The sequence below is a fragment of the Kogia breviceps genome, chromosome 19 (assembly GCF_026419965.1).
Source record: "Kogia breviceps isolate mKogBre1 chromosome 19, mKogBre1 haplotype 1, whole genome shotgun sequence".
NCBI classification, from domain to species: Eukaryota; Metazoa; Chordata; class Mammalia; order Artiodactyla; family Physeteridae; genus Kogia; species Kogia breviceps.
Window position 1 is genome coordinate 5,137,211 of NC_081328.1, and position 27,328 is coordinate 5,164,538.

A 27,328-nucleotide genomic window follows, 5' to 3' on the forward strand; every position below is an offset into this window, starting at 1 on the left:
CAGGTTCTTCTCTGTGGTAGTTCCCGGGCCTCTATATGGCTTTCTGCTCATCTCCACTGTCCTCCATCCATAAAGCTCCCAGGTCTGACCTCTGCAGGCCTTTGACCCGCCAATCTCCTCCCCACCCCCTCCTCTCTCGGGCAGCCGTGAATGAATGCACCTGACCTGATGCCTGCCCAGCAGCCACAGGACTGGGGGCAGGAAGCAGGCTGGCAGCCAGAGGTGGGGCCGAGGCGGGCCGGGTTCTTACAAGCCGTCCCTCCACCGTGACACGGCACCCTCCTCCTTCAGCAGTAAGAAGTGCTGGGTCAGGCCAGGGCAACCAGCAGAGAAACACATCTGAACTGACCCCGTCATCACGCCTGTCCAAACAGAAAGCAAAGCTTTTCTCCAAGAAGCAGCAGCAGAGAAATAGCAACCAGAAGAAGGGGGGAGAAAAAGAAAGAAGCCATACACACTTCCAGAAGAAGAGAATTTTCCCCAGTGTGGAACGCACAGATAATTTAATGGAATTTACTTGGTCTCCCCTCAGGGTCTGACTTCAGAGAATCAGATTACAAAGTCGTCATCACATCCTAGATTTATTACAACTGACCTGCAGGCAAAAGGATAGGACTATTACATAAACACTTCGATCCCACGTATATATCTTAAATAGAGGAAGAATTCAAACAAGAATACAGGATAAAATATTCCAAAGCTCCAAGAAGCAGTTATGTTACTGAGCTCCATTTTTACAGACAAATAAGGCAATATCCCTGCACATTAGCTTTTTGATAATTTTTATACATTTTTCTATGGTACAAGAGAAAAATAACCAGAGCTCACAATGTACAGTTCTTATACTATTTTCACAGTTTGTGAACACTATACACCCTTTTGTTTTAATAAAGATACATTGTAATAAACTCCTTGCCCTTAAGTTTATAGTTTATCATAATCTATGATTAATACACTAAAATTGCCTTTTTATGTGGTCATCCACACAACAGAACGGTCAGATTAGCTCCTGGACAGTCAGAATTGCTTCTATCTCCACTGGCATATGGCCAAGTGACCCTGTGCTGAGCCAGACAGAAGGCTGACCGCAGAGACGCAGATTCCTCTGGAGTCCCCGGGAACAGTGGAGGATGATGGCTTGGTGTGGTCAGGGCCTCCTGCAGAGCACCGGGAAGCCTGGGCTTCAGGTGCCATGGGGGAGACAACAGGAAATCCAGGCAAGTGGGCCAGAGCGATGAACCACGGGTGAATTCTGAAATTTACAGGGATGTAACTGTAAACAGCACCATTCTCCCTTTATTGTTGAGAAGTGTTTGTGACCGTCACCTGGGAGGAGACACAGCAACACCTACCACTATTTGGTTCCGTCGCGGCCCCATCTGCGTCTCAGACCACGGCAGCTTTCTACTCCAGTGCGCGTGGGCCACTCACGGTGCCGCCCGCCCGACCAACTGTCACGCAAACGCTCGGGGCCAGGGAGGCCAGAGTGAAACCACGGAGACCCGGCCCACGGGTAAGGGAGGAAGGACGGCAGAAGATGGCAGGTTTAAGTGGCCTCTTAGAACTACTCTGGGGTTCTTCGGGGGCTTTTTGGTTTCTGTAGACTCCCAATTCCAAGAACTGGTGGTGACCTGCTGGAGACTCTCGCAGGTGATGATCTCACCTAAGAGACTGCCATTTCACCATCCGCCTCTGGCCAAGTGGCATCTCCAGAAAAGCTGCTCCTCCATCACCTACCACACCAGCTGGGCCCCGTGCTTCTCAGCCTTTTCAAAGCAGAGCATGTGAGAGATTGGGGGCTACAAATCCTTGGTAAGGAGCATCCCTGGTAATTGTAAATGTTTCGGATACAGGAGAAAAAGGCGGAAAACTGCATTAAGCAGAAGTCCCAGGGTGGCAACAGACCACACACGGGCGGGTAAAGAGACGCAGAGGCTGAAGACCTGGGCCAGGGGTGTCGACAACTGAGATGTGGCCTTTCGCTGCCTAGAAGAAATCTTTATCGAATCAATCAAGGCACATTGCTACCAGCTACTTCTCCCTGTTAGTGAGTTACGATGGCTGAAGTATCAGGCTTGGGACCAAGGGGGAATATGTAGCTGCTACAAGTTGTTCCAGATAAGATTCTAGGACTAAAAACATCTGTAAACTCTGCCCTGCATACTTTCTCCTTCTTCCGGTCCAGGGGCTCTGTGGCAGGCGGAACGCGCAGCTGGCGGCACACCGAGTTCTGCGAGTGAGAACCCTTGGGGCGGGCGCCTCCGCCGGCAAGCAGCAGACTGCCGAGGCTCCGCAGTGGGGCGCAGAGGACTCTGCGGAGGGAGAAAAGAACACGCTCTGTCCCGTCCCAGTCTTTCCACGTTCACCTCTCTGAACGCAACGTGGTTTTTGGTAAAGATAATAAACTCCCTCTGATTTAACATGGTATCTCAAACAGGGAAGGAATCTGGCTAAGTACATCCGTCCCCAGACATCGACGGTGGCTGTAAAGAGACAGAACGTCACTTCAGTCAACCTATTGCACTTGGTGAAGAACGTAACTCCCTCCCCCAGCTCCCAGCTCCAGAAGGCGACGTGTCTCGCTGGCCGTGCCCGCTCTTCACACTCCAGCCCGAGTCTGTGTTCAGACACAGCGCATCCGTCACCGCAGCCGTCCAGTATTTGAAATTCTGACAAAACACCATTCCAGTAGCTGCGTCTCCAGGTTTCGAGTCTAGAAATGAATTTAAGATGTGATCTAATCACGGTCAACAAATCGGTCAGACTAACTTGCACATTTCATGAACACGTCCACCACGGAAGAGCAGGGTGAGGCCTCTCTGACCGGCACTGACACTGCGTGTGCTCAGGTATTACAGGGATGCACGTTCTAGGTGACGAGAGTATACAGACATGATGGAAACGAACACCAATCTTATTGCACATGGTGTCTGGGCGAGCAATAAAAACACTGTGGTACGGGATGAAGATTCTTTACGTCTTGCTTCCTCTCAGCCCTTGTGCCTAGAGTCTGACGTAGCAGCGATGTCAGTCGACATACATGGGAGAGCTGGGAGTAGCTGGCATTTGATCCAGGATTTTACAAACATAGCATGCGACCTCGACAGCGCGCTCTTCATACATCAAAATAAAGGGATGTTTCTGCAAGAATATTGAAAAACAGAAAAAGAAAAGAAAAATGATCAATATTCGCATCAGAGCTCACACGGCACTTTTCCCAGTTTCGACCCAGCACAGAGCTGGAGGCTCCGGCCAGGTGAGCTGTGACTGGCTGCAGCAAGGCAAGCGCGGTCTGCACTCCACGCAGACGCGTTAACGCGTGTGAGCCGCTGAGATACGAGACACGGTGTCAGGCTCCGGAGGAGCCACCCTGGCTGGGAGGTGTGGAAACTTATCTGTGTACCAGGACGGTACCTTCCTCAGCACAAAACATAGCTGGAGCCGCCGCCGCCATCTGAGAGCCAAGAAGAACCGCATGAATCCAGGTCGCTAGTCCTCGTGGGACACAGGCATAAACTCCAACCTCCCATATATCCCCACGTGTAGCAGAAGGACCTGACAAAAAGGTTTCAGTTTCGACCCTTCTGACCCCCACTCCCAAAGAGGCACAATGGAAACTTCTCCCATGAGCTTGTGCGCTGTGCTCTCCAAAGCCTATGGCTCTGTATCTGCCTTGCAAACTCACTTTTTCGTCCTCCACCCCCAGCGATTTTTTTCTTTCACAGCTTTGCTAAGTACACTGACTAAATACGTTTAGTCAGTGCTGGGGTTGACTGGAGTTCTACCTAACATCCTTGGAGAACCAGAAGCTAGTGTGACAAGTGGGTCTTTTCCTAAAATATTCCCACATTCTTAGGTCACAGGACTTTCTTCACTGCCAAGACCAAGGCCAGATCCGGTAGACTGCTTAAAAAGTCCGAGTTCCATGGAAGGGTGAGAACTTTCAAAGAGATGAGAATTGGCCACACGCTGTCGGTCTGTGTGAGCGCTTTTAATCAAGGCAGAACAAGCGCAGTAAACCGCTATGGCCGCGTCACACGCACAGGCCACGCAGTGGAAACGGCCCCTCAGAGTGAACGCTCAAGCTCCTTCGGGTAGTTTTCATAACATGTAAAGGCCAACATTTTCCATGAGAATCTAGCTAGTAAATTAGTAGGAAAATCAGACCTACAAATTTTCTCTTTCCCAATCTCTTTGCTTTAAAACCTTCTTTAGCAACACTCATTAAGGTCAAGCAGTCTATGACAGAGAGGCCGGCTGCTTGCTTAGTGAACCAGCATGCTGGAGGATTCAGGACTCAGGAGATATATCTCCAGTTCCCAAAGTCTCAGACTCACCAGAAGTTCTTTATACTTTGGCCTTTTGGATTCATCCTTGGTAAGGCTAAAATAACACAAAAATTAACATCATTAAAATGGACACACAGTTACCCAAGTACTTTTATTTTCACGAAAAAGGATTACAATCAAATAAGTAGGGTTTTTTTCCTTCAGATACAAAGTCACAAAGCAGACAACCTGCCAAACATAAAAAACACACAAAAAATCAGGCAATCTGCAATCTAAGGATTTACCCTTAACATATTCAATGTAGGAGCATTAGTGAAAAATTAGAAACAAGCTAACTGGTGAAAATTGGATAAATCATGGCATAGCTACATGTTAGAATACTATGTAGTTAATTGTATGAATGCATGTATAAGTATAAAATTGTAAGTGTATATGTCTGTGTACCTGTGTGTTTCTAAATATATACACATATATACGGACACTACCCTAAGAGAAACTTGTAATCCAGCTAGTCTGGGAGATAAACTACATATGAATTTTATAAACTTATCCTGAGAACTAAAACATTTTTGCACTCTATATCTTAATTCTGTGTTCTTTGTTCCAAAAGTTTACAGTAGTACTAAGGACTATATTGATATATTAAAAACCTCTGCCCTCCTGACATTTTCCCCTTGAATTCTACCTTGTCTAATTAATGTTGCCAGAAGTGCTTTCATTTTGTTTGTATTTTCCTGATCTATCTTGGACCGTACGTTAATCACCACCCTCCTCCAACCTGAATTACATGCGTTTTTTTAGTATCAGACGTGAATCTGGGCAATACAGGTCCCCTATATCTAAACTCAGTGCTGTTCTTCACATCTGCACCTTCTGTAGCGGATGCCTCGCTGTGCTACACAGGTGCCCTCTTTAGGAATGAAGGACTTACTCCTTGTGGCCTCTAAAGGATGGCATCAGTTGAAGAGAGCCACCTTGGCCTTCTGGCGCCAGCCTGTATCTAATGACTGATCCACAAAGGGGCATAAAAATCCGAGACCCTCCTCCCGTACGAGTCACCCTTGGAGGGCCCGCCCGGCTTCGCAGCTTCCTGCAGGGCTGGTGGAGGCTTTTGCTGAGGCTGCACTGCAGCCCAACTCCCCTTTCTGCCTAACCCTGCTTTCCCTCCCTTTGCTGTTTGTTGATCCTAAGATCACTACCTGCCACTTGACCAACTTCCTGTACACTTATTACTGTCCCCAAAGCCTACTTTCCAGGGAACCAACCTGCAACACCCTTTTGCTGGGCTTACTTTTCTTCTTGGTCAAATATATCTTTTCAAAACAATCTATGAATGGTAAACTCTGAGGCTTTCCCTTCCTGAAAAAAAAAATCTATATTTCCTCCTTATTTTGAATGATAATTGAGTGCCCATGTATAAAACTTTAGGATGACGTTGATAATTATTTTTCCTCAGCACTCTGGAGCTATGACTCCACTGTCTTCTGGCAACTAGTGTTGCTGATGACGCGTCTGCTGTCAGTCTGATTCATTCATTCTTGCAGGTACTCTAAGTTCTCTTCCTGCCAACTCTTACTTTATCATTGTTCTGCAATTTTGCTTCAGTGAATTTGCGTATAAATTTACCTTTATTTTTCCTATGTGATACAGAGACTTTAACTGAAATCTGAGCACCCACCCTAGATCAATTCTCAAATCTTTTCTACTATTATCTCCTTAAATATTGTTTCTCCACTTTCAGAATTGTTTTTCATTTCCATCATATACATCTTAGAATTATTCATTCTCTTCTCACTGATTTTTAACTATTTTTTCTCATACATATTAGTCTACATCATGCTGGGAAACCCTTCGAGTCCATCCTCCAGTTCCCCAACTCTGTCTTCAAGTGTTTCCAGTCCAGAGTACATCACATCTCTTGTATCTTTGTATCAATAGCTATGTTTTTTCATTTCCAAGCCTTCTAATTAATTAGTTTTCATATCAAACTGTTTCATTTCTGTTTACTTCTTCCTCAGTTTTAATGAAACTTACACCTTTACTTCCTTGGGCATCTTAAATATACTTATTTTAAGTGTATTTTAGACTATTCCGTAACCTCATCTCAATTAAAAGCAGCTTTATGTTCTAGTCTGTCACTTTTCTTTCTTTTTTTAAAATTAATTTTTATTGGACTACAGTTGCTTTATAATGTTGTGTTAGTTTCTACTGTACAGCAAAAGTGAATCAGCAATATGTATATATTTATCCCCTCTTTTTTGGATTTCCTTCCCATTTAGTCACCACAGAGCACTGGGTAGGGTTCCTTGAGCTATATGGTAGGTTTTCATTTGTTGCTTTTCTTAGCATTAGACTTCATGCTTCTTGATCATTTTTTCATTATTACCCTCCCTTCCCATGAAGATTAAATACTGCATATCTGCTACAAACCATTATACTATGCAAGATTTTCTGGCTCTCCAGAACAAATTTTTGTCCCTTGGGGGGTGACAGCACTCCATTAAGAACGCACGTTCTAAACAGTTTTCAACAAGAAGTAATGATTGGATAGACATGCATCATAAAAAAATACAGCTGTGACAAAAAGAAGGAAAATGGCTTGGAACAAGGTGATACTGGATTATGAGGAAACCAAATAGGAATCCAAATGATCCAGGTTAGATAACAGAAAATGCTCAGGGATAGTAGAAGGGAGAATGGACAAATGTGGAGAGCTGATATGAACATATCACAAAAAGAGATAATACTTCAACTGTAGACCTTAATGATCTGGAATGAGATGGAACTATGTACCTACTCAGGGAAAACAATGTGAGATTCAAGTCTATAACCATTATTTATGGGAAAGAACTTGTACCACGGGACACAGAAATAAAACGTAAATATAAATATAAATATAAATATATATATATATATATATATATAACAAAACCAATAGAGAGATCAGGAATTAAGAAGAAAGCAATCCTGGTGGAGTGTTCCCAGGTGATTATTTTAGATATTATGCTCTATGACTCACACAGATTCTTTTAACCAAAGATTTCTTTAAAGTGGAATATATAAAATGATCACATTTTGCAATTATATACTGTACATATGTGTGCAAATTGGTAAAAGTAGATTGTTTTTTAAAAGGAAAAAGCAGCCAATTTGAGTCATCCTTATGGCCCTCTTCTATCTAAAAATCTTAAGGTATTCTTCTCCCCTCTGAAAACCAACACAAAAGTAGAATTTGGTTAGAGAAGATGAAAGGGACTTGAAAACTGGAGTCAAACAAATGCTTTCTACATATTCAAAAAGAGGGCAATGCTAGACCGTGAAACATTAAGTCTTAGTCTTATAGGACCTAAAAGAGTAGAGAGAAACAGCATTCCTGGAAAGAAAAAATTAAGAAAAAGAAAAGCATTTTCAAGAATGAAAAGAAGAATATACAAAATGCTCTGACTTTTTGCTCATAAATGTATCTTACTTTTAAATCATGTTGGATAAACAGAATAATTATCAAAAATATTCAAATGATAACAAAACAGGTTTTATTTAAAATTTAGGTAACAAGGAACGACTTTGCTGTTGCCATATCAGTGTATATTTATTCTCACATGCTACAAACACATACACACCTGTAAAAAGGGGAGTGAACAATATCAGGCGTGAGGTTCCTAGAATAAGGAAACTTATTGGCATAAGGTTCCTTGGAATAAGGTCTCTGTGAGCCAGTATATGGTTCTACCAACCGAGCTTTGGGCCTGACAGTACTACATACACCCAGCTGGGTTATGTGTCAGGTCAAAGCAGAGAGCCACCCCTGAAAGTCTGATCTGGCAGGATCTTAACTTAGTAAAACCTTCCAAGTGATTCTGGTACAATTTCATTGTTAGAACCACATCAGAATAAGATGATCAATCTCACCTAGGCTGTATTTCTTGTACAAGGTACTAGAAATCTGGAGGCAGCAGCTTCTCCACCACCCACATCTGTTTTTCATCAGTACCTGAGTAGCAGAATAAGAGAGTGACGCCTCTCCAGGCTAGCTGGAGCCTTCCATGTAGCCACAGTGATCCAGAGTCCCAGCTGAGAAGACAGAGCGATATGAAGAAGGCTCCCCTTCCCCAGTATAAAGTACCAATGTTGCTAAGATTAAGTAATTACCTCACTGTCCTCTCACCGTATGTCTTTGAGCAGTCATAAATCAAATACTCACCACAAGTTGACAAAGTTGATGAAACTTGGGGAAAATTCCCTTTCCTCAGAATTACTCAACTGTGGTGGGTCTCCTTTCACAACTTGTGTTAGTTGATCAAACACACTATTCCACTTTGGATAAGGAAATCGGCCTGTGGCCAATTCGTACTAAAGAGAACACAGAGGAAAAAGCAAAATACACTGGGCATTACTTATTAATCCAGTACTTATTACTCCTCACCGGAAAGGCGACATTGTGAATCTAAACTCCAAGCAAAACTCTTGAAAAAGCCTTGACTCAAATCAAGATCAGGTTGAGGTGCAATCTTCAAAATTATTAAGGGTAAGTGGAAGGTATATTTAGAAATCAAGACAGTATGTCCATATCTGCCACAGGTCAAACATATTCGTGCACTGTATTCTCATCTCTCTCCCACTCTGTTCTGAGGACAATGGAAACCGAGAAATTGTGCTTTTTCCAAGAACTAGGTTTAAATCTGCAGCATGGCCCCATTTTACGTGCACTGACAGGCGACCCCAAACTTATCAGAGATGGCATGTGACAGAGCACTATCTGAGAAGACGGTTTTGGAGCTTCTTCCACTGAGATGTGACTTTGTCAGTTTAGTCAAATATTGAAGTACCAGTTTGCACAATGAAAGGAAGGTGAGCAAGCAATCATAAAGCCGTCCTCTGACAGGAAGGTGGTACGGGAGGGCCTTCTTCCCCAGAAGAGGCCTCCTCCAGCTCAGCACCGTCTCCACTTGCACATGCGCCTGTGGGAAAGCAGGCAGGTGGGCACGCACACACACGCGCAAATCCACTCCTTTGGCTGAGGTTTCTTTTTGATAAACATACAAACGCTTGGGAAGAAGTAAACCTCCTTGATTATTCACAGCAATGGGAACTGCTTCATTAGATTCATTCTTGAGAACAGGTTTTAATAAGAGAAGGAAACAGTAGGATACATCATACGGTGAAAGACTTCGGATCTCCGAAGTTAATTTCACACATCTCATAATTTTTAAAAAGTTATATGAAAATAATGTCTCTATGAAAAACTACAAAGCAATTATAAGTACTGAACGCCTTGCTTTTAAATAAAGGTTAGCCAGAGGTACTAAAGGAAATTGTTAAAAAAATTCCTATGTTAAAAGCTTTCACAGAACAAAATTTTGTTTTTACAATCAAGTAAAAACTTGCTTTTTAAGCATAACTGGCTTGGACGTAGATAGGTATTTCTGAATCGTGACTATCCCTTATATGCAAAGAGTTGGCTCAGTTGGTAGCTGTAAGTCTTGCTCCAGTCACCAGACCTAAAAGATTCCCAAGTTCTGTGTTCTCTCCTGACTAACTGGGAAGGAATCCCCTTTGGTTAGCGGCTTCACGCTGAGAAAAGACTCCACGCGGTGTCTCCCGTGTCTGCTCACAAGGGAAACCAGAGGGAGTCTTGTGCGGAGCTGAGCCGTGAGCCTTCGTGTCTCTAGACGGAGAATCATGAGGTGCGTCACAGTGACTCACCGAGGACAGCTCACAGGGTGTGTGCTCCTCAGGAGAGGATCTTAGTACCATGTAAAGCCAATAAGCAAATGGAGATTATGTAATAAGCTACAGGAAAGGTTCACTGCTCTGAACCTGGTGTCTCGTGGCTCTGGGGTCTTTCTTACTGAAGATGGGAGGAAAAGTTTTGGGTTGCCTACCAAACAGGACACAGCCCCACCTATACTGATGGAAAATTCACATCCAGTGTGGAAGAAGGTGCTCTGTCTGAGATCAGAAAAATGCCATTCAGCCCTGGTAAAGCAGCAAGCGCAAGAAAAGAAATCTAAAACTTCAGAACAAATTTTCGTAATAAGGAAATCAGCGAATAAATCTATTTTTAAAATAGAACCAAAATTTCAATGCAGCCCACAGGTGAGACAGTTTATTTCATCGCGCTTGCTAGTTGCAAACCAAGTAGTCTTCTCACGGTTCTTGCTCAGTGCTGTTCTAAGGCAGGACTTTCATTGAGAATTGTCACCTCGGTGGTTCTTGTCCTTCAACAATGGGATTACTTTCAGCATGTGTGACTTTTCTATTCGGTGAATAGAAGATTCCAAGTAGTATACAACTAGCTTCATACATATAAGTATGTGCACCTAATACACGCACTGTCCACAGTATTTCTGGACATACGGCTCCTGCGTGGGATGGGACGCAGCCGCGCTGCCGCGCTGACCACAGGCGAGCTGCCTCCCCGCTCCTGCTCTGAGCGCAGTTCTAATTCCTAGTGTCCGTGGCCAAGACATCCAGAGCCACTACATTAAGGAGCCCTAGGTGCTTCACAAAACCACAAGGGACATAATCAACTCTAGCTTGACTTTTAAGATAAGAACGTGTTCTTCTACACTTGGGGGGCGGGGAGAAATAGGAAATATAAAATCAAAGACTAGGAGAGACTGGATACGTTCTCACGAGTGCTGAAAGACGGGCTGCGGTTAGATTTTCTTTTATCAACGGGACAACGACAAGGCTGGGTGAACGCGAACGTACCAGTGTGATCCCCAAACTCCAGACATCAGAGCGGACGTCATATCCTTGTCGTGACGCACTTGGGTCTATTCTTTCAGGCTAAAACACAAAGAGAAATCACAGTCATTCATCACACACACACTCCAGGAGCAAGTAATGGAAGCAGGAGCTGGGTAGGCAGCCAGAATGCCAGCACACTCCTAGAGGAATCCATGTCTAGGGACACACTGGGAGTAACAGGAGGCCAATATTATACTGAAAACGAACAGCAAGGAAGGACCCAACTCAACGGCTCCCTCCATAAAGGGAATACAAGCCTAATTTTTCCCCCTAACGACGCACAAGAGTTTACAAAACTGAAGCTGAGAACAGACAGACAGAGGGAGAAAAGGGGAGGAAAAAGGAAAAACATAAAGAATTATAGGGCCAGATTAGTAGCAAGTAATGGTAAAAAGAAGAAACAAAAGACTAAGTTTTCGGATCTTATCACTGTTTGCTTCACTGAATAAGGACATACTACAGTATATTTGAGACACAAAAGCAAATATGAGCTAAATTTATTATAATTGCTCCACTCACTCTTTATCATAAAGCTAAATATCTATACCTTTAAAGATACAGATTTACGGGACTTCCCTGGTAGTGCAGTAGTTAAGAATCCGCCTGCCAATGCAAGGCAAATGGGTTCGAGCCCTGGTCTGGGAAGATCCCACATGCCACAGAGCAACTAAGCCCGTGTGCCACTACTAGTGAGCCTGCGCTCTAGAGCTTGTGAGCCACAACTACTGAGCCCACGTGCCACAACTACTGAAGCCCACGCGTCTAGAGCCTGTGCTCTGCAACAAGAGAAGCCACCGCAGCGAGAAGCCCGCACACTGCAACAAGGAGTATTCCCTGCTCACCACAACTAGGGAACACCTGTGCGTGCAGCAACGAAGACGCAACACAGCCAAAAATAAATAAATAAAATTTTTAAAAAGATATAGATTTACATCTATATCTTTATCTTTAAAGATATTTGTCAATTAGTCTAATTGTTAACCAAATTAAGGCACTGCCAGTATCATAATATATTATCCTATCATAAAAACAGCAAAAATCATTTTTAATAATTTCTATGAAGGGAGCATTTTTACATTTCCTTGAAATAAGGGACCATTATTTACATAGTGTGTCAGGGATGGAAAAGAAAAGAGAGAGAGGGTATCAGCAGCACAGAGCTGACAATGGATCCTTAGCTAAGACTGACAGTAGCTGCTGTTGAAAGAAACGTCCAGAGAAGCACAATGGTCACTGTGTTATGCTCTCTGCCTGTCAGCAACAATTAGTTTGGAGACCTATGCATTTTGTTTTGAGTATGAGTGCCGTGTTGCATAAATATCCATTGGAAGCTCTTCACTTTTACTTTTAGATATAAATGTATTTATTTACCTGATAAGATACACATTACATAAAAATCCCAGATAGTCAACCAAGAGAGAAAATACTCCATCCAACAACAGCAGAATACACATGCTTCTCCAGCTCACATGGAACATTCACTAATATAAACCATGATCTGGGCCATAAAACACACCTTATGTTTAAAAACTGAAATCATGCAAGGCATGTTCTCAGACCACAAAGTAATTATATTAGAAATCAATAACAGAAAGATATCTAAAAAATCCCCCAATATTTGGAGATTAAACAACACACTTCTAAATAACACATGGATCACAAATGTATGGATACCAAGGGGGAAAGGGGTGGGGTGGGAGGAATTGGGAGACTGGGATGGACACATATACATTATTGATGCTATGTATAAAACAGACGACTGATGGGAACATACTGTATAGCACAGGGAACTCTACCTAATGCCCTGTGGTAACCTAAATGGGAGGGAAGTCCACAAGGGAGGGGATATCTGTATGTGTATAGCTGATACATTTTGTTGTGCAGTGCAGGCTAATACACCATTGTAAAGCAACCATACTCCAAGAAAAAATTAAAAACAGAACATACTTCTAAATAACACATGGATCACAGAAGAAGTCTCAAGAAAAAATTTAAAAATATTCTGAACTAAATATTAATAAAATGAAGTTACAAAATGAAGTAATCAATGAAATTGTTTATTGAAATAATTTCAGTAAATTATTTCACAGTACTCATGTTCAATTTCAATGAAAGTGAAATCACCGAAATGAAATTACTCAAAGTTTGTGGGATGCAGTGGAAGTACTACTCAGAGGGAGACTTATGGCAGTAAGTGCATATATTAGAAGAGAAGACAGATTGCAAATCAACAGCCTAACTTGACAGCCTTAAGGAAACAGAAAAAGAAGAACAAACTAGACTCAACGCAAGGAGGAGGAAAGGAGTAATAAAATGTAAAGCAGAAGTAAGTGAAACAGTGAACAAAAATCAATACAAAATATCAAAAGTAGAAGTTGGGGGCTTCCCTGGTGGCACAGTGGTTGAGAGTCCGCCTGCCGATGCAGGGGACGTGGGTTCGTGCCCCAGTCCGGGAAGATCCCACATGCCGCAGAGTGGCTGGGCCAGTGAGCCATGGCCGCTGAGCCTGCGCGTCCGGAGCCTGCGCTCCGTAACGGGAGAGGCCACAACAGTGAGAGGCCCGCGTACCACAAAAAAAAAAAAAAAAAAAAAAAAAAAAAGTAGAAGTTGATTCTTTGGAAAGATTAGCAAAATTGACAAACTTCTAGCTACACTGGCCAAGAGACAGAGAAGGAAGACTCAAATGATTAAAGGCAGAATGAAAGAGGGGGTATTACTATTGATCTTACAGCAACAGATGAAACAGACATTCTTTGAAAATGAAAAGCTACAAAAATAATGTAGAAATCTGAATAACTGCAAAACTTTTTAAATTTTTAAATGAATCGGTTATTAAAGACCTTTCCACGAAGTCCAGACCCAGGTAAGTTTACTGGTGAACTCTTTCAAACACGCAAGGGAGAAATAACACCAGCCTTATTCAAATTATTCTCAAAACATAGAAAAGGAGGGTATGTATTCCTCTCAGCCCATTTTATGAAGCCAGCATAGCCATTTATGAAAACCCGACCAAAACATTACAAGACAATTAATATCCCTCATAAATACAGACACAAAAGTTGTTGAAATATGAGCAAATCTAATCTAGCAACATATGAAGTGGTAATATATCATAATCAAGTGGGGTTTATCACAGGAATATAATATGGGCTTAATACTTGAAAATCAATGTAATGTATCATATTTACAGAATGATTCTAAAAATCATACGATCATCTCAACAGATGTAGGATTAGAATCTGATAAAATGCAACAACTGTTAGCATACTGAGAAGGAAACCTATTATTTCATAAAATGTATGTAAAATAACCTACAGCTAACATCATACTTAGTGGTGAAATTCAGAACACATCCTCCCTATTTAATACTGGGAACAAGGCTCTGCTTCTATTCAGCATTATATTGGAGGTCCCAGCCAGTACAAAAAGGTAAGGGGGGAAAAGCATGGCTTTTACTCACAAACATTTGGATTTCTACAATTGTTTAGTTAGAAAATCCCTACTAAACTTAATGGTGAAACGAGCAAGATCATAGGACACAATGTCAAAATAAGCAAACCAGCTCTATTTCTCTGTAATAGCAAAATATTGGGAAAGAGTTAAAAATCCCATTTACAATATTAGCATCAAAAAACATGAATTCTTCAGGAATAAATTCAAAAGGTGCTCAAGGGCTTCCCTGGTGGCGCAGTGGTTGGGAGTCCGCCTGCCGATGCAGGAGACACGGGTTCGTGCCCTGGTCCGGGAGGATCCCACGTGCCGCGGAGCGGCTGGACCTGTGAGCCGTGGCCGCTAGGCCTGCGCGTCCGGAGCCTGTGCTCCGCAACGGGAGAGGCCACAGCAGTGAGAGGCCCGCATACCGAAAAAAAAAAAAAAAAAAAAAAAAAAAAAAAAAAAAAAGGTGCTCAAGAGATCCACACTGAAAACTATAAAACATCACTGAGAGACAGCAAGAAGATCTAAATCAATGGAGAAACATAACAGGTACTAAAAGACTCAGCAATGTCAAGATACTCACAGTGGAATGGACAAATAAATTGTGGTCTAACGATACAATGCACAACTTCTCCGCAATAAAAAGACTGAACGACTAATACACATAACAGGTACTAAAAAACTCAGCAATGACGAGATACAGCGGAATGCATAAATAAATCGTGGTCTATTGATACAATAACAACAACTCTGCGATAAAAAGACTGAATGACAAATACACACGGATAGCATCGATACATCTTCAAAGGAAAGCACACACAAACAAGCACAGACTGTAGGACGGCATTTCTAAAGGATGTGAGGAAAAGCAAACCTAACTGACAGTGACAGAAAGTAGGACCAATGATCCTATAAAATGAGACATATTTTATATCTTGACTGATGTGGTGATTCATAGCTACATCTGTCAAAATTCAAATTGTATGCTTAAATGGGCACCTATTATTTGTGGTTACAGCGCTAATGTCATTCTAAAACTGCTGTATGTTTATGTCACAAACAGCTGTAATGTCTAGCATGTGTGTGTTAGAAAAACTTATCGAACACCGGGAAATAAATCCAAAAAAGGATTCCATTTCCTTTCAGTGTCACAGCGGAGCACCCACAAGCCTGCCCAAGGACTGCGTAAGTGCACCTGTTTCATCAGGGCCCAGACACTTAAGCTACACAATAACCTGCAGATTTTGTCAGGTAGGGATGCAAATGATTTCTGTCCAACAACCTGAAAAGTTATTATTTTATTGACCTGGAGATAATTAGCAAATTTATATTGTGATTAGCCATCTTGTTGCAATATTCCTTCTTTAGTGACTATACATACAGAATTATGCAAATGTTCTTTGAGCCAGTTGCACTAACCTGTCTGTCCAGTTTTCTCATTAATGAGTTAAATACATTTTTGACACATGTTCGTTCTTTATTTGTACATGTAATCTTTTTAATATTTTGAAAAGTCTTCTTTGAGAGGAGTAGAGATTTAAGATCCATGAAACTAATTAAAGACCCTGTATCCTAAATCTAAGTCAGAAGTACGGATTTGAAAAACAAAAAGCTTTTTTAAATTAACTACAAGAGGAAAACATCAACTTAGAGAATAGGGTCTATAATGTTAACAAAAACAGCAAAAAAGTAGTAGATAAAACAATTTTATATCCAAAACATATAATTTTTTTTTTTTTTCCAGTACGCGGGGCTCTCACCGTTGTGGCCTCTCCCGTTGTGGAGCACAGGCTCCAGATGCGCAGGCTCAGCGGCCACGGCTCACGGGCCCAGCCGCTCCATGGCATGTGGGATCTTCCCGGACCGGGGCACGAACCCGTGTCCCCTGCATCGGCAGGTGGAATCTCAACCACTGCGCCACCAGGGAAGCCCCAAAACATATAATTTATAATAAATACACAACTCAAGTTACTTTGTATTAAAGTATATAAAATAAAAACCAAGGAATAAGGATAAACTGACAATCTCAATGCTTTCAAATTTTGAACTCAATTTTTTTAGATTAAAGTGGCAAAAAAGTGCTGAACAGGGACCTCCCTGGTGGTGCAGTGGTTGAGAATCCGCCTGCCTATGCAGGGGACGTGCATTCAAGCCCTGGTCCAGGAAGATCCTACACGCCGCAGAGCAGCTAAGCCGGTGCGTCACAACTACTGAGCCCACGCTCTAGAGCCCACGAGCCACAACTACTGAGCCCATGTGCTGCAACTACTGAAGCCCACACGCCTGGAACCCGTGCTCTGCAACAAGAGAAGCCACAGCGATGAGAGGCCCACGCACCACGACGAAGAGTAGCCCCCGCTCACTGCAGCTAGAGAAAGCCCGCGTGCAGCAACTAAGACCCAACACACCCCCCACCAAAAAAATTAAAAAATAAATAAAGTTTTTTTAAAAAGTGCTGAACAAATATAATTATAATACAGAACAGACCTTTTCCAGTATTTCATTTTTTAGACCATTTATCATGCTAAAAGAAGAATTTTAATGCCCCAAAAGGCAGAAATGTACTGACTAAAATGCTTTGAATGCAAGTAATAAGTAAAAGATTAACATGAATCACTTTGTAGCGGTTAGCTATTTGTATAACAAAGCACCGCAAAACTTACCAGCTGACACCAACAGACATTTATGATTTCAGGTTTCTGTGAGTCAGGCTGCAGGGAGCATTTCTGTTGGTGGTTATGACTCAGGGTCTCTCGTGAGACTTCAACTGAGATGTCAGCCAGGGCTGTCGGCCTCGCTGGGGCAGGAGGTCTCGTCACCAAGCTCACTCACACAGTACTGCAGGAAGCCTCTGTTCCTCACCGCGTGAGTCTCTCTGTAAAGCTGCCTGAGTGTCTTCACAACATGGCAGCCGGCCGCCCCCAGAGTGAGCAATCCGAGAAAGAACACAAGAAAGAGGCCACAGGCCTCTTTACGACCTCCTCTCAGAGGGAGGCACTGTCATTTCTGCCACACGCTATTCATGAGGAGTGAGTGACTAAGTTCAGTCCACACTCGAGGCTGTACTTAGCCACTGCCTTTTGAAGGGAGGTGTATTAACGAGATTGGACAGATTTTAAAACTACCACATACTTGGTACTGAAAACACTGCAGAAAACAGCTCTTACACCCAACGATTAAAACAACTAAGAAAAGGGAAGTATGTATATGTATACACATGCACACGCACACCCACCCACGCATATGTGTGATGCTAAGGGAAACAGTAAAATTTCACAGTTTTCAAAGAATTATGGGGACTTCCCTGGCGGTCCAGTGGTTATGACTTCACGTTCCAATGCATGGGGGGTGCGGGTTCGATCCCTGGTCGGGGAGCTAAGATCCCACACACCTCACGGCCAAACACCCAGAACATAAAACAGAAGTGGTATTGTAACAAATTCAATAAAGACTTTAAAATTGGTCCACATTAAAAAAAAAAATCTTAGGAAAAAAAAAAAAAAGAATTATGTATCTTTCCCCAAAGACTCCTGGCCAAGATGGATTTCAGCCTCAAAGAACAGAAAACTATATTATCACAACTGTTCTGAGCTCTGGGGAAAATTTTCTGAGCTCAGGGAGGCCAAAGTTATGTTTCTGATCACTAGGTGATCAATACTTTTTTACTGTATGAATAAAATAAAGATGAAAATTTTCCCAATTTGATTTTTAAAACTTGCATAACCCATCTAAAACCTTTACAATGTACACTATAAACCAATCTCCAACATTTTTATGTAGCAATCATAAATATTAACATAGCACATGTAAAAATATATTAAACATATAAACTATGAACCATGTAGGGATTATTTCTGGAATGCCAGAACGGTTGAACCACAGGAAATATATGTTACTGTGATGTGTCATATCAACAGCTGCACAGAAACATTTTATCATACACTGAACGATGCCAAAAAGGCATTTAATAAAATTTAATAGCCACTTCTGATTCATTCTTATTCTCTCTCTCACACACACATTCTCACACAGAGATATGTACACATACATTTAGTAAACCAGAAAGAGACATTTGCTTTCAAGTCAAGCAATGTAAGAATCCTACCATCAAGACTGTCATTCAACACTGATACAGTTCTAGGCAAAGCAACAAAAATAAACATGAGAAAAGTAACAAAATATATATAATATGATTATAGGTAGGTAGATAGGTAGGTAGATAGATATGAGAAAGATCAATAAATATGAGGAATGCCAAGGCAAAAAAAGTTACCTGCAGAATGGTACCTTGAGTGCCAGCTGAAACCTATTCAAAAAAGAGGTAGGGGCTTCCCTGGTGGCACAGTGGTTAAGAATCCGCCTGCCAACGCAGTGGACATGGGTTCAAGCCCTGGTTCTGGGAAGATCCCACATGCCGAGGAGCAACTAAGCTTGTGCGCCACAACTTCTGAAGTCCGCGCACCTAGAGCCCCTGCTCCGCAACAAGAGAAGCCACTGCAATGAGAAGCCCACGCACCACAACGAAGAGCAGCCCCCGCTCGCCACAACTAGAGAAAGCCCGCACGCAGCAACAAAGACCCAACACAGCCAAAGATAAATAAATACATTTAAAAACAAAAAGAGGTAGATCGGTATTTTGGCTGGTTACAAAATAAACATATCAGTTATAAGTAGCTTTCCTATGCATCAGCAGGTATTATGACGCTCCAGGTTGGGAAATAACTAATGCCTCTACCTTGCATGTGCCAGTGAGTTTCTCTTACCCCTGAACATGCTATGAGACATACTGAGTTCTATGAGGAATTTGGCTTCCCATTCTTCACTAACCGGAAATAGCACCATTTACATTATCAATACGTCTACTACAATAGTACCTCCTACAGTCAAGACAGCATATGGGGGTCTAGAGATACAAAGAGGCCTTCTGAAAACTAACTAGAATATAATGGAAAAAATAGTAATCAGAAAAGACCATAAATGCTAAGTGCCAGGCAAGAGGAATACAGTAAGACAATGAAACAGGAGTTCACTGGGATAATTTCGCCAAGTTTTATAGAAGAGCTAGAACTGAGCACGGTCTTCGTGGAAGAGAATATTCTAGTATGATGAAACTATACGAGCAAAGCAGATTCCTCAGTAGTACAGCACCAAGGGGCACAGGCTCTCTGTGCAATGACTGTCAAGCAAGAAGGTTTGGCCTTTGCACTTACTGCCATGTATGGCCTGCACCCAGCATCTCTTGTCTTGGCAATGGAGTCCACAAGCTGTCCACTGATGCCGAAGTCGCAGAGTTTAATATTTCCACTTCTATCCAGAAGAATATTGGAAGGTTTGATATCTGCAAGACACAGATGTCACTCAACCTTCAAGTAATCAATCAAAGAGCTATATTCTAAAGTATTTCAAGGAAAAATACTGAAAAACCTTAGAAAACATAAGTGATCAAGTCCTTAAAATTCAGATAGCTAAGATGAGAAAATTTTCTGAATGCTAAAAACTCATTATCAAAAAACTCCTCATTTTAAATTTAGGCATTCTATAAAGTTTTGTTTTCTTCAAGAGACATACTCATTTACTTGTTTCAAATTCATTACTTAACAGTCAAAACATGTAGGATGAATTTAATCTGTGAGAGTATACTACTTTACGTGTCAAAGACTATACGATTAAATGCAAAGTATACAAATTATAAGCTCACAATTTTGTTAAAGGAGAGCTTTATCTAACTTAGGAAAGTATCCAATCCAGTACATCTAAAAGACCACAAGCTTCTTTCAGGATCAGAAAAGCAAAGGTTCCAGACCTGGGTCTGATATTCACAATGTGACCTGGGGCAAGTTCCTGAACTTTCACTTAGCAACCACAATTCCCTCATCTACAAAATATGAGTAGTAATTCCTAACTTACAGGATTGTGGAAATGAAAACACCTATTACAGAAACTGAACATTGTTAGTACTCAGTAAATGCATCCACTTCATAATTATTTCTCCTTGAGAGATTTTTTTGATCATAGATGGCTTCATCCAGTTTCTCCCAACCAACCTTCTTTAAGAGTCATCCTGGAGAAACCAGATTCGTTTTTACCATTCTCAGTGTGTGTGTGCTTTCCCGCACACCTGAGAAAGCTGAATCCTTTCCATTTGGTTCTCCAGGTTTTACACAGTCTTGTCACACTGGCCCCTAGGTTATCACCTCCTCCTCACTCACCATCAACTCACTCACTGCCAGTGTGTGCAAATCAGCTAGCTGGACAATTCTCCTCCCTTGCTCACTAATTCTCTGTCCCTATCTCAATCCTTTGAGGTATTTCGTTGTCACCGTCATGGCTCCATGAATAAAAAGGACTGAAATAAATATAGGACACAAAAATATCGGTCTGTAACTCAGAAGGGGACCTACAAAAAAAATCCAGAAAAGAACGCTTACCATCACTGAAACGGCTGACTGCCTATCAAACATCCACTCCTAACCGTGCCATCATCCTTTCTAATGGAACTTTCATTTTACTGAGATCCATCCTCCTCTGTGTACATCTGTCCGCACCTCCAAACACGGGGTTCCTGATTGGTCTAAGCTTATCAGGGTAGCCTCACGCTCCTTGCCAGGGACTAGTTTAGGTACGGGCATGAAGGAGACAAGAGAAAATGTGAAAGACAAGGAAGGAAGAGCTCCCTGCTGCTCAGACAGCTGCACAAGAGGAGACAGCTTCTTCTTCAAGAGGCTGTTATGCCAGGCGTGACACAGGACCTGCTTTAGTTGTTACTGCCCTGAGGATGGAGCCAGCATGTTAAGGAGAGCAGAGCCGGAAGAGGAGAGCCTGAGCCCTAATCACATCGTGCTTGGAGCCACCCTATCTTTGGACTTACTAGACAGATAATGAGTTTCCTTGAAGTTTACGCCAATTAAGAGGATTTTTCTCTTACTTGTAATCAAAAGCACTCTAATTACAGCAAAAAAAGCTTACTGATCCTAGCTGGTAAAAAAAAAAAGACTGCTATAAATTCATCATTTTACTTAGTCACAGGAAAACCAAAGTTATTTTTGAAGCCTTTCCCTTGTATTTAACCTTGGGCAGCAATGTCTCAGTGCTTTACTGTGATTGGTGAAAATCCTTAAGGTAACTGTCAGATGCCCTAAGGTAATATAATACTCCCATAAGTACCAAATATAGCCAAAAAAAAAAAAAAAAAAGGGAGGGAAAAAATCCAAAACAAGAACAAGATGAAGTACAAGAGGAACAAAATAATTTTGTTTCGGGACCTAATCCTACATGATTTTAGGCCAAAAGAGAAAATAAGAAGCCTACCCAATATTATTTTTAACAAGCATTAAGCCAGGCAAAATTAAATGAAATATTCTGATGTTCGAGGTTAACTAACTGCAGTGGCCCAGGGTCAACCTCAAATAAAAATTATTTAAATCAATGCCCTAATTACTAATTTCTTTAATCACAACGTTAGAGCCCTTTAACCTTAGAATTCAAGGTTTTTCACATCTCTGAATACGGCTGTTTCCTTTCTGTCCTGTGTTGTCAGGCTGAATCACACATTGCCATGTATCACCTTGGGTTTGTCCACTACAGATTTACTGAGGGTACAGAACTGTGCCTCTTGAAAGCCACTGCCTCACTACCCCAAGTCTGGCATAGTACTAAGACAGAGCAACTACTTAAACTATTTGCTGAATTAAATTCCGGAATCCCACTGTCTCCCAAAAGACAGACACCAAATGTTTGAATTTGGACGTGTGTCTAAATAAGGCCAAGATAACTGTTTTCACAAATACAAATGCTTTAGAGGAATTTCAATGTAAAATACTAATTAAAGAATCTTTCTCAATTTACAAAAATATCCTCCCAAGTAAAGAAGAAACACTTGATAGGGACAGTAGCGTGCCTTTAAAATGATCGAGGGTGCTATCCTGCAGATCCTTCTTTGACGGTCCACAGGTTCACCTTCCTGCCTTATTTGTATAGACAGAGAAACATTAATTATCTATCAGGCAAATGAATAATTATTTTTCAACTAAGCCCCAACATTCTAGTAAGTTAGACTGAAATTTATAGAATCCCAAAGGGAAAAAAATCCTAAATTAATAATAAAGTTTTAGGGTACATATAGTATGTTTTGCTAAAAATACAAGTATTTTAGGAAAAGTTATACAATGCACTGTAACTTTTAATTTTTTTTCCTATTAAGGAAAAACGTTAATTTCTAGTCTAAAAAAAAAAAACAATTCATACCCACCTCTGTGAATGATTTTCAAGTTTTCTTTTAAGTGGTTTAGTGCTTTCACAGTCTAGGGAGGAAAAAGCAGATGGATGGGATAAACAATCAATTTCCTTCTAATCAAACAGCACAATAGCTTACCGTAAAGTAACAGCTCGGGTAGCTCTTTGCATTCTTTTAGGCTTAATATTTCAATATTCTGTCCATTTTTAATGTTAACGGAAGATGCTAAATTCTGATTTTAGATCTGAAATCATAGTTGCCTTTACACACCCTTCCCTGACAGCTAGAAAAACAAACAGGTAACTTACAATTTTTTAAATAAGTCATTAAAAAGTTGTATAATCTTTCTCACACCATCGAACTTTTTAGGAACAGGTATTTAGTACAAAAAGGTCCAACAGTCTGGTTCCATTATCAACCCTGATTTAAGACGTTTTTCCAAATTCTCTGTTTCTCACAATCATTCACCCTCACTGGGTGTGGAGCCTGCAAAGTAATTTTTGCAGAGCCAGAATTTATCCTGTTGTTTGATCACTGCTCGTGATCAGGAAATCAAAGATTTCTCCAGGAACAGAGGAAACAGAGACTTGAATTAAAATTTCTACAACCTCAAACTAAAAGAGAAGTGAAGCACAGGCCTACCATTAGAAAGGTCAAGTCTCCGCTGCCACCAAGCTGCTGGGTGCAGAACATAAACTCGCAATGTTTCAAACAGCCAGGCTTGTTCATGGGTTATTAATTAGCAAGAAGGGATTTAACACACAGTAATTTTAAATGTTACGCTTAATACAAAGGATGATCACCAAGTCTAAAAACACAGGCAAATATATAATAAATGACTTATTAGTGTACATTACATACATTGCAATATAGGATAAAATAACTTTATCTATGTTTTCCAACTTCATGATCATCCTGTCGTGCAGTGGTTAACAGCTGGACTCTAGGACCAGACTGCCTGGGCTTAAATCATTTACACTTACAAATGTATGAATTTCAAAGCAAATTAATTACTTAACCTCTCCATGCTTTAGATTTGTCATCTGTAAATAAAAAGGGGGTTACACTATTTACCATTGAGAGTTGCTATGAACATAAAATGTCATGAGATCTTGACCTGACACAAATAAACACTCAATAACCATGAGCTATTATCATCCTTCTACTATTGTTCCATTATAATTATTATGAATAGTAAAAAGTTCCAAGATAAAGCTAGGTTTGGTATAGGGAAGAGAGATGACTCAAGTGATCAATATAAAATTTCACACACCTGTCTGAATAATGAACAAGTTTCTAGTAAAACGTGTTTATACTAGGCAGCTTCTTTATAAAATTATATGAAAGGGTATATATCTTAACAGCTCATAAAACATTTAAATTACGCATTAATTCAGGTAAATAATTTAAAATATTAACATGAGACCTATTAATCTTAAGATTATGACTAGAGTTTAACCTGACTTTTTAAATCCCAGTTATACACACATATCTCTTACAACTAAAATATAGTTCAGAAACTGTCTACATATTTTAACATTGACCCTTAATGATTAAACAGGATAAACTGACAATTAACAGGCAGACTATATTGGATGTGGAGGATGCAGTGAAGAAAGAGGAAATTCATGCAACCAGAATATCTATCTTACAACTTCCTATAAAATTTAATTAACGCATCCACTAACCCAGGTCATGTCATTAGTTCAGATTCTCAGGGGTTTCTAAGAAACTTACTAACTTTATTCTGTCAAAAAAATTTGTTTTCCTTTGTGTGAAAAAACTGTGAATGACCTTTGTTAGCTAAAAGAACAAGAAAGAAAATGATCATTAATTCATTTTCAAAACTATAAACACATAAGCAAAACAGTGCCTCTTTTCTTTTTTGGTACTATGGTAAAAGTGATTTGACCAAATTAGTAGTAACGCTGGTTACTGAAATTGCGAGTCAACAATTTAAGTAGTTTAGACAGAACAGCCCAAATCTTAAACCACAGGAAATATACTTTGTCTAAAGGGTTTCAACTAAGGGATTTCAAGGAGACTGCTGCAATTCTGATTAATTTAGGCAGAACTGTGGTAATATAAGCGATTTAAATACAGTTAAAGTAACAAGGGAAAGAGGAACAGAAAATTGCTTTTTCGAGGCTTATTTACAGCACAATCTATTATGGTTCACTCTGATTTTAATGGAAAGAATACTGTAGTATTTATTATTGAAATGTATGAGTTCAATATGTACTTTTCAATAATGAAAAGTGTCAATGCAGCATTTTGAAAATTGTTCTTACTACTTGTTGTGTTAATTACCCCACAGAAGTGATTTCTGTCTCTTTTCCTATTATAATGATTTTCCAGGAAGGTCAGTAACATTCTGTGAAGGGCATTCAGATGTGTGCGTTCAAAACTCCAGCAGCATCTTTATGTAAGTATGGAAACAAGGAACAATTTGAAAACCAAGTACTTACTGCTAAAGTGATTTTGCCTAAAATTTCTTCTGGAATAACATCATCTAGTACACTATATACATATTTGTAAAACTTATCAAACGAGGTAGACATGAGTTCCATACAGATCCAACAGTCACCCTATAAAAAAAACAAATGTCGGTTATTCTTATACATCTTAACATTAAGTACCACCTTTCCTTTACTTAAAATAGAAATACAATGAGAGAAGAAGCAATCTTCTTCTTCCTCTTTTTTTTTTTTTTTAAATTTTTGTTCCTTATTAAAGCGCTGGACAGAATATTCTCATGTTCAAACACAAACTTAGTTGCCCAATTTCCTCCACTCTTAACTGTAGGGATGGGCATAGTCCTACATAGAAAACCTTTGGACTTCGATAAAAATTTTCAAACTTTGCCATGATTAAATAGAGAAACAGAAAACATGTGGGAAACTGTTCATTCTCACTAACAAAGGAAATAGATTACAGGAATCTTGAGAAACGATATCAACTTCTTAAATTAGCAAAAAAGAAATAAAAATACATAGAGCAAACCCAATGCCTAAAGTCCTTGCTTAAATGCCACCTTCTCAGGGGCCGACACTGAAAACGCCCAATTCAAAATGCAAGTCAGCCCCCTCTCAGCATTCCCTTAACTGCTCTACTCTGTAGAGCCTTTATCATCTTCTAATATAAAATATAATTTACTTATTTATTATGGTTTTCATTGCTCTTCCCTATTAGAACCTATTAGAACATACAGTCCACCACAACAGGGGCTCCATAAACATTCCTTAAATGAACAAATGCTGGCTATAATCAAATCATTCAAAAACTACTGGCAGCATTCTAGAGTGTTTTAAACCAGTTTGAAGGCAATTTGACAATAAAACAAGAGAAATAAAAGAGCCTATACCCTTTGATAGAGCCATCCCATGACGGGGAATCTAACTTAAACAAATAGCTCATAAATTACAAAAAGAAAAAACCAAACTAAAAACCTCTGAACTATCTCAAGAAGAAATGGTACGTTATTAAAGGGATTACCTAGAATTAAGTTATTTTGAAAACTGTACAGTTCATGAGGTATGCATGAGAAAACACAGGCTATAAGCAGGTTCCATGTTTATAATGCTGGAAAAGTACGCGCACATACAAACAAGGACTGCGAAGTACCTTGTGAGCCTGAAGAGAGCTATCGGGACGATGACAAAAATTGTCTGTAAAAAGCTTTGATATGGTCACTAATGTAATGTATGGATCCAGCTATATCCTTAGAGATTTTCTACCACTAACCTCCTTCCCTAACGTCTGACTTGGATTGATCATACGGGAGACCTATGCCCGCTGAAGTAAACTGGCTTGCTCAGAACAGCACTGCCAATGAGTGACAGAGCCATGAACAGAATCCACGTTACGTAAGTCCCTTCTCCTATCAAGACCTCCAACGCAAGGACATTTAACTTATACGTAGAGACAGCACACGCTGCGATGACTGCTGAGATGAATAATCCCGCTCTTAAAACAGAACCACCTGCTGCAACGTCCACGTGGCTCCACGGCGTCACAGAATGCTGATTTGTAGAGCACATTTGACAAGGTGAACTTTCACTTTTAGTTATTCCAACCTTTCTTCTTAGGCCTCTTTTTCTGGGTGCTCTTGCAGAATAACCTTCATAAACGACTAACACTTCTAGCCCAAAACACATACTTGAATTTATTTCAATCCAAAGACACCATCTCAATAGATTTACTAGAATTTTTTAATTAGAGAAAAGGATGGCACATTTAACTCTCCTACTTAGAAAACCAGCGAGGAAGGAACTCAACTTCACTAATATAGCAAAGTGGGACAATCACTGATTAGAGTGTGAAGGCCTGACTTACTCACCAGGCCCTCCCACTTTCCACTTACATAAGCTTGGGCCCCGTCAACTCCTAACTATGAAATGGGATTGCCCGCCCCACAATCTCCAATGGACTGTGATAAAGATCAAATGAGTTAACGTATGTAAAGCACAAAGTAAAGCGCCTGGCAGCTGCTAAAAACCAGAGTTAAGAAAATGAGGGGAGAAGGGGAAAGGATGGAAAAACAGGAAAGCAACCAAAAGAGAAGGAAAGACAAGGGAACAAGGGAAATAAAGGTGAGAAGTAAACTGAGGTGAGAAGG

At 40.7% G+C, this 27,328-nt stretch overlaps 1 protein-coding gene across 7 annotated transcripts in view; it reads right to left on the reverse strand.

Moving 5' to 3' along the window:
• Positions 1 to 471: 471 nt before the first annotated feature.
• Positions 472 to 27,328, reverse strand: part of MAP2K4 (mitogen-activated protein kinase kinase 4) — a 103,871-nt gene continuing 77,014 nt past the window's right edge. For 3 of the 7 annotated variants that reach the window (XR_010838233.1, XR_009332667.2, XR_010838234.1), the window contains 8 exons: positions 25,179 to 25,298; positions 22,726 to 22,777; positions 19,688 to 19,815; positions 11,004 to 11,081; positions 8,491 to 8,639; positions 8,199 to 8,360; positions 4,338 to 4,383; positions 472 to 3,141 (listed from right to left, as the gene is read on the reverse strand). Coding sequence is in view for 4 of the 7 variants with exons in the window: in XM_059048523.2 (XP_058904506.1) it covers positions 3,028 to 3,141; positions 4,338 to 4,383; positions 8,491 to 8,639; positions 11,004 to 11,081; positions 19,688 to 19,815; positions 22,726 to 22,777; positions 25,179 to 25,298 (687 nt within the window). In the remaining 3 variants the exon portion in view is untranslated. Of the gene's footprint in view, positions 3,142 to 4,337; positions 4,384 to 8,198; positions 8,361 to 8,490; positions 8,640 to 11,003; positions 11,082 to 19,687; positions 19,816 to 22,725; positions 22,778 to 25,178; positions 25,299 to 27,328 lie in introns of those variants that run through there. The other 4 variants (XM_059048523.2, XM_059048522.2, XM_067021508.1 and 1 more) reach the window with 2 other exon arrangements.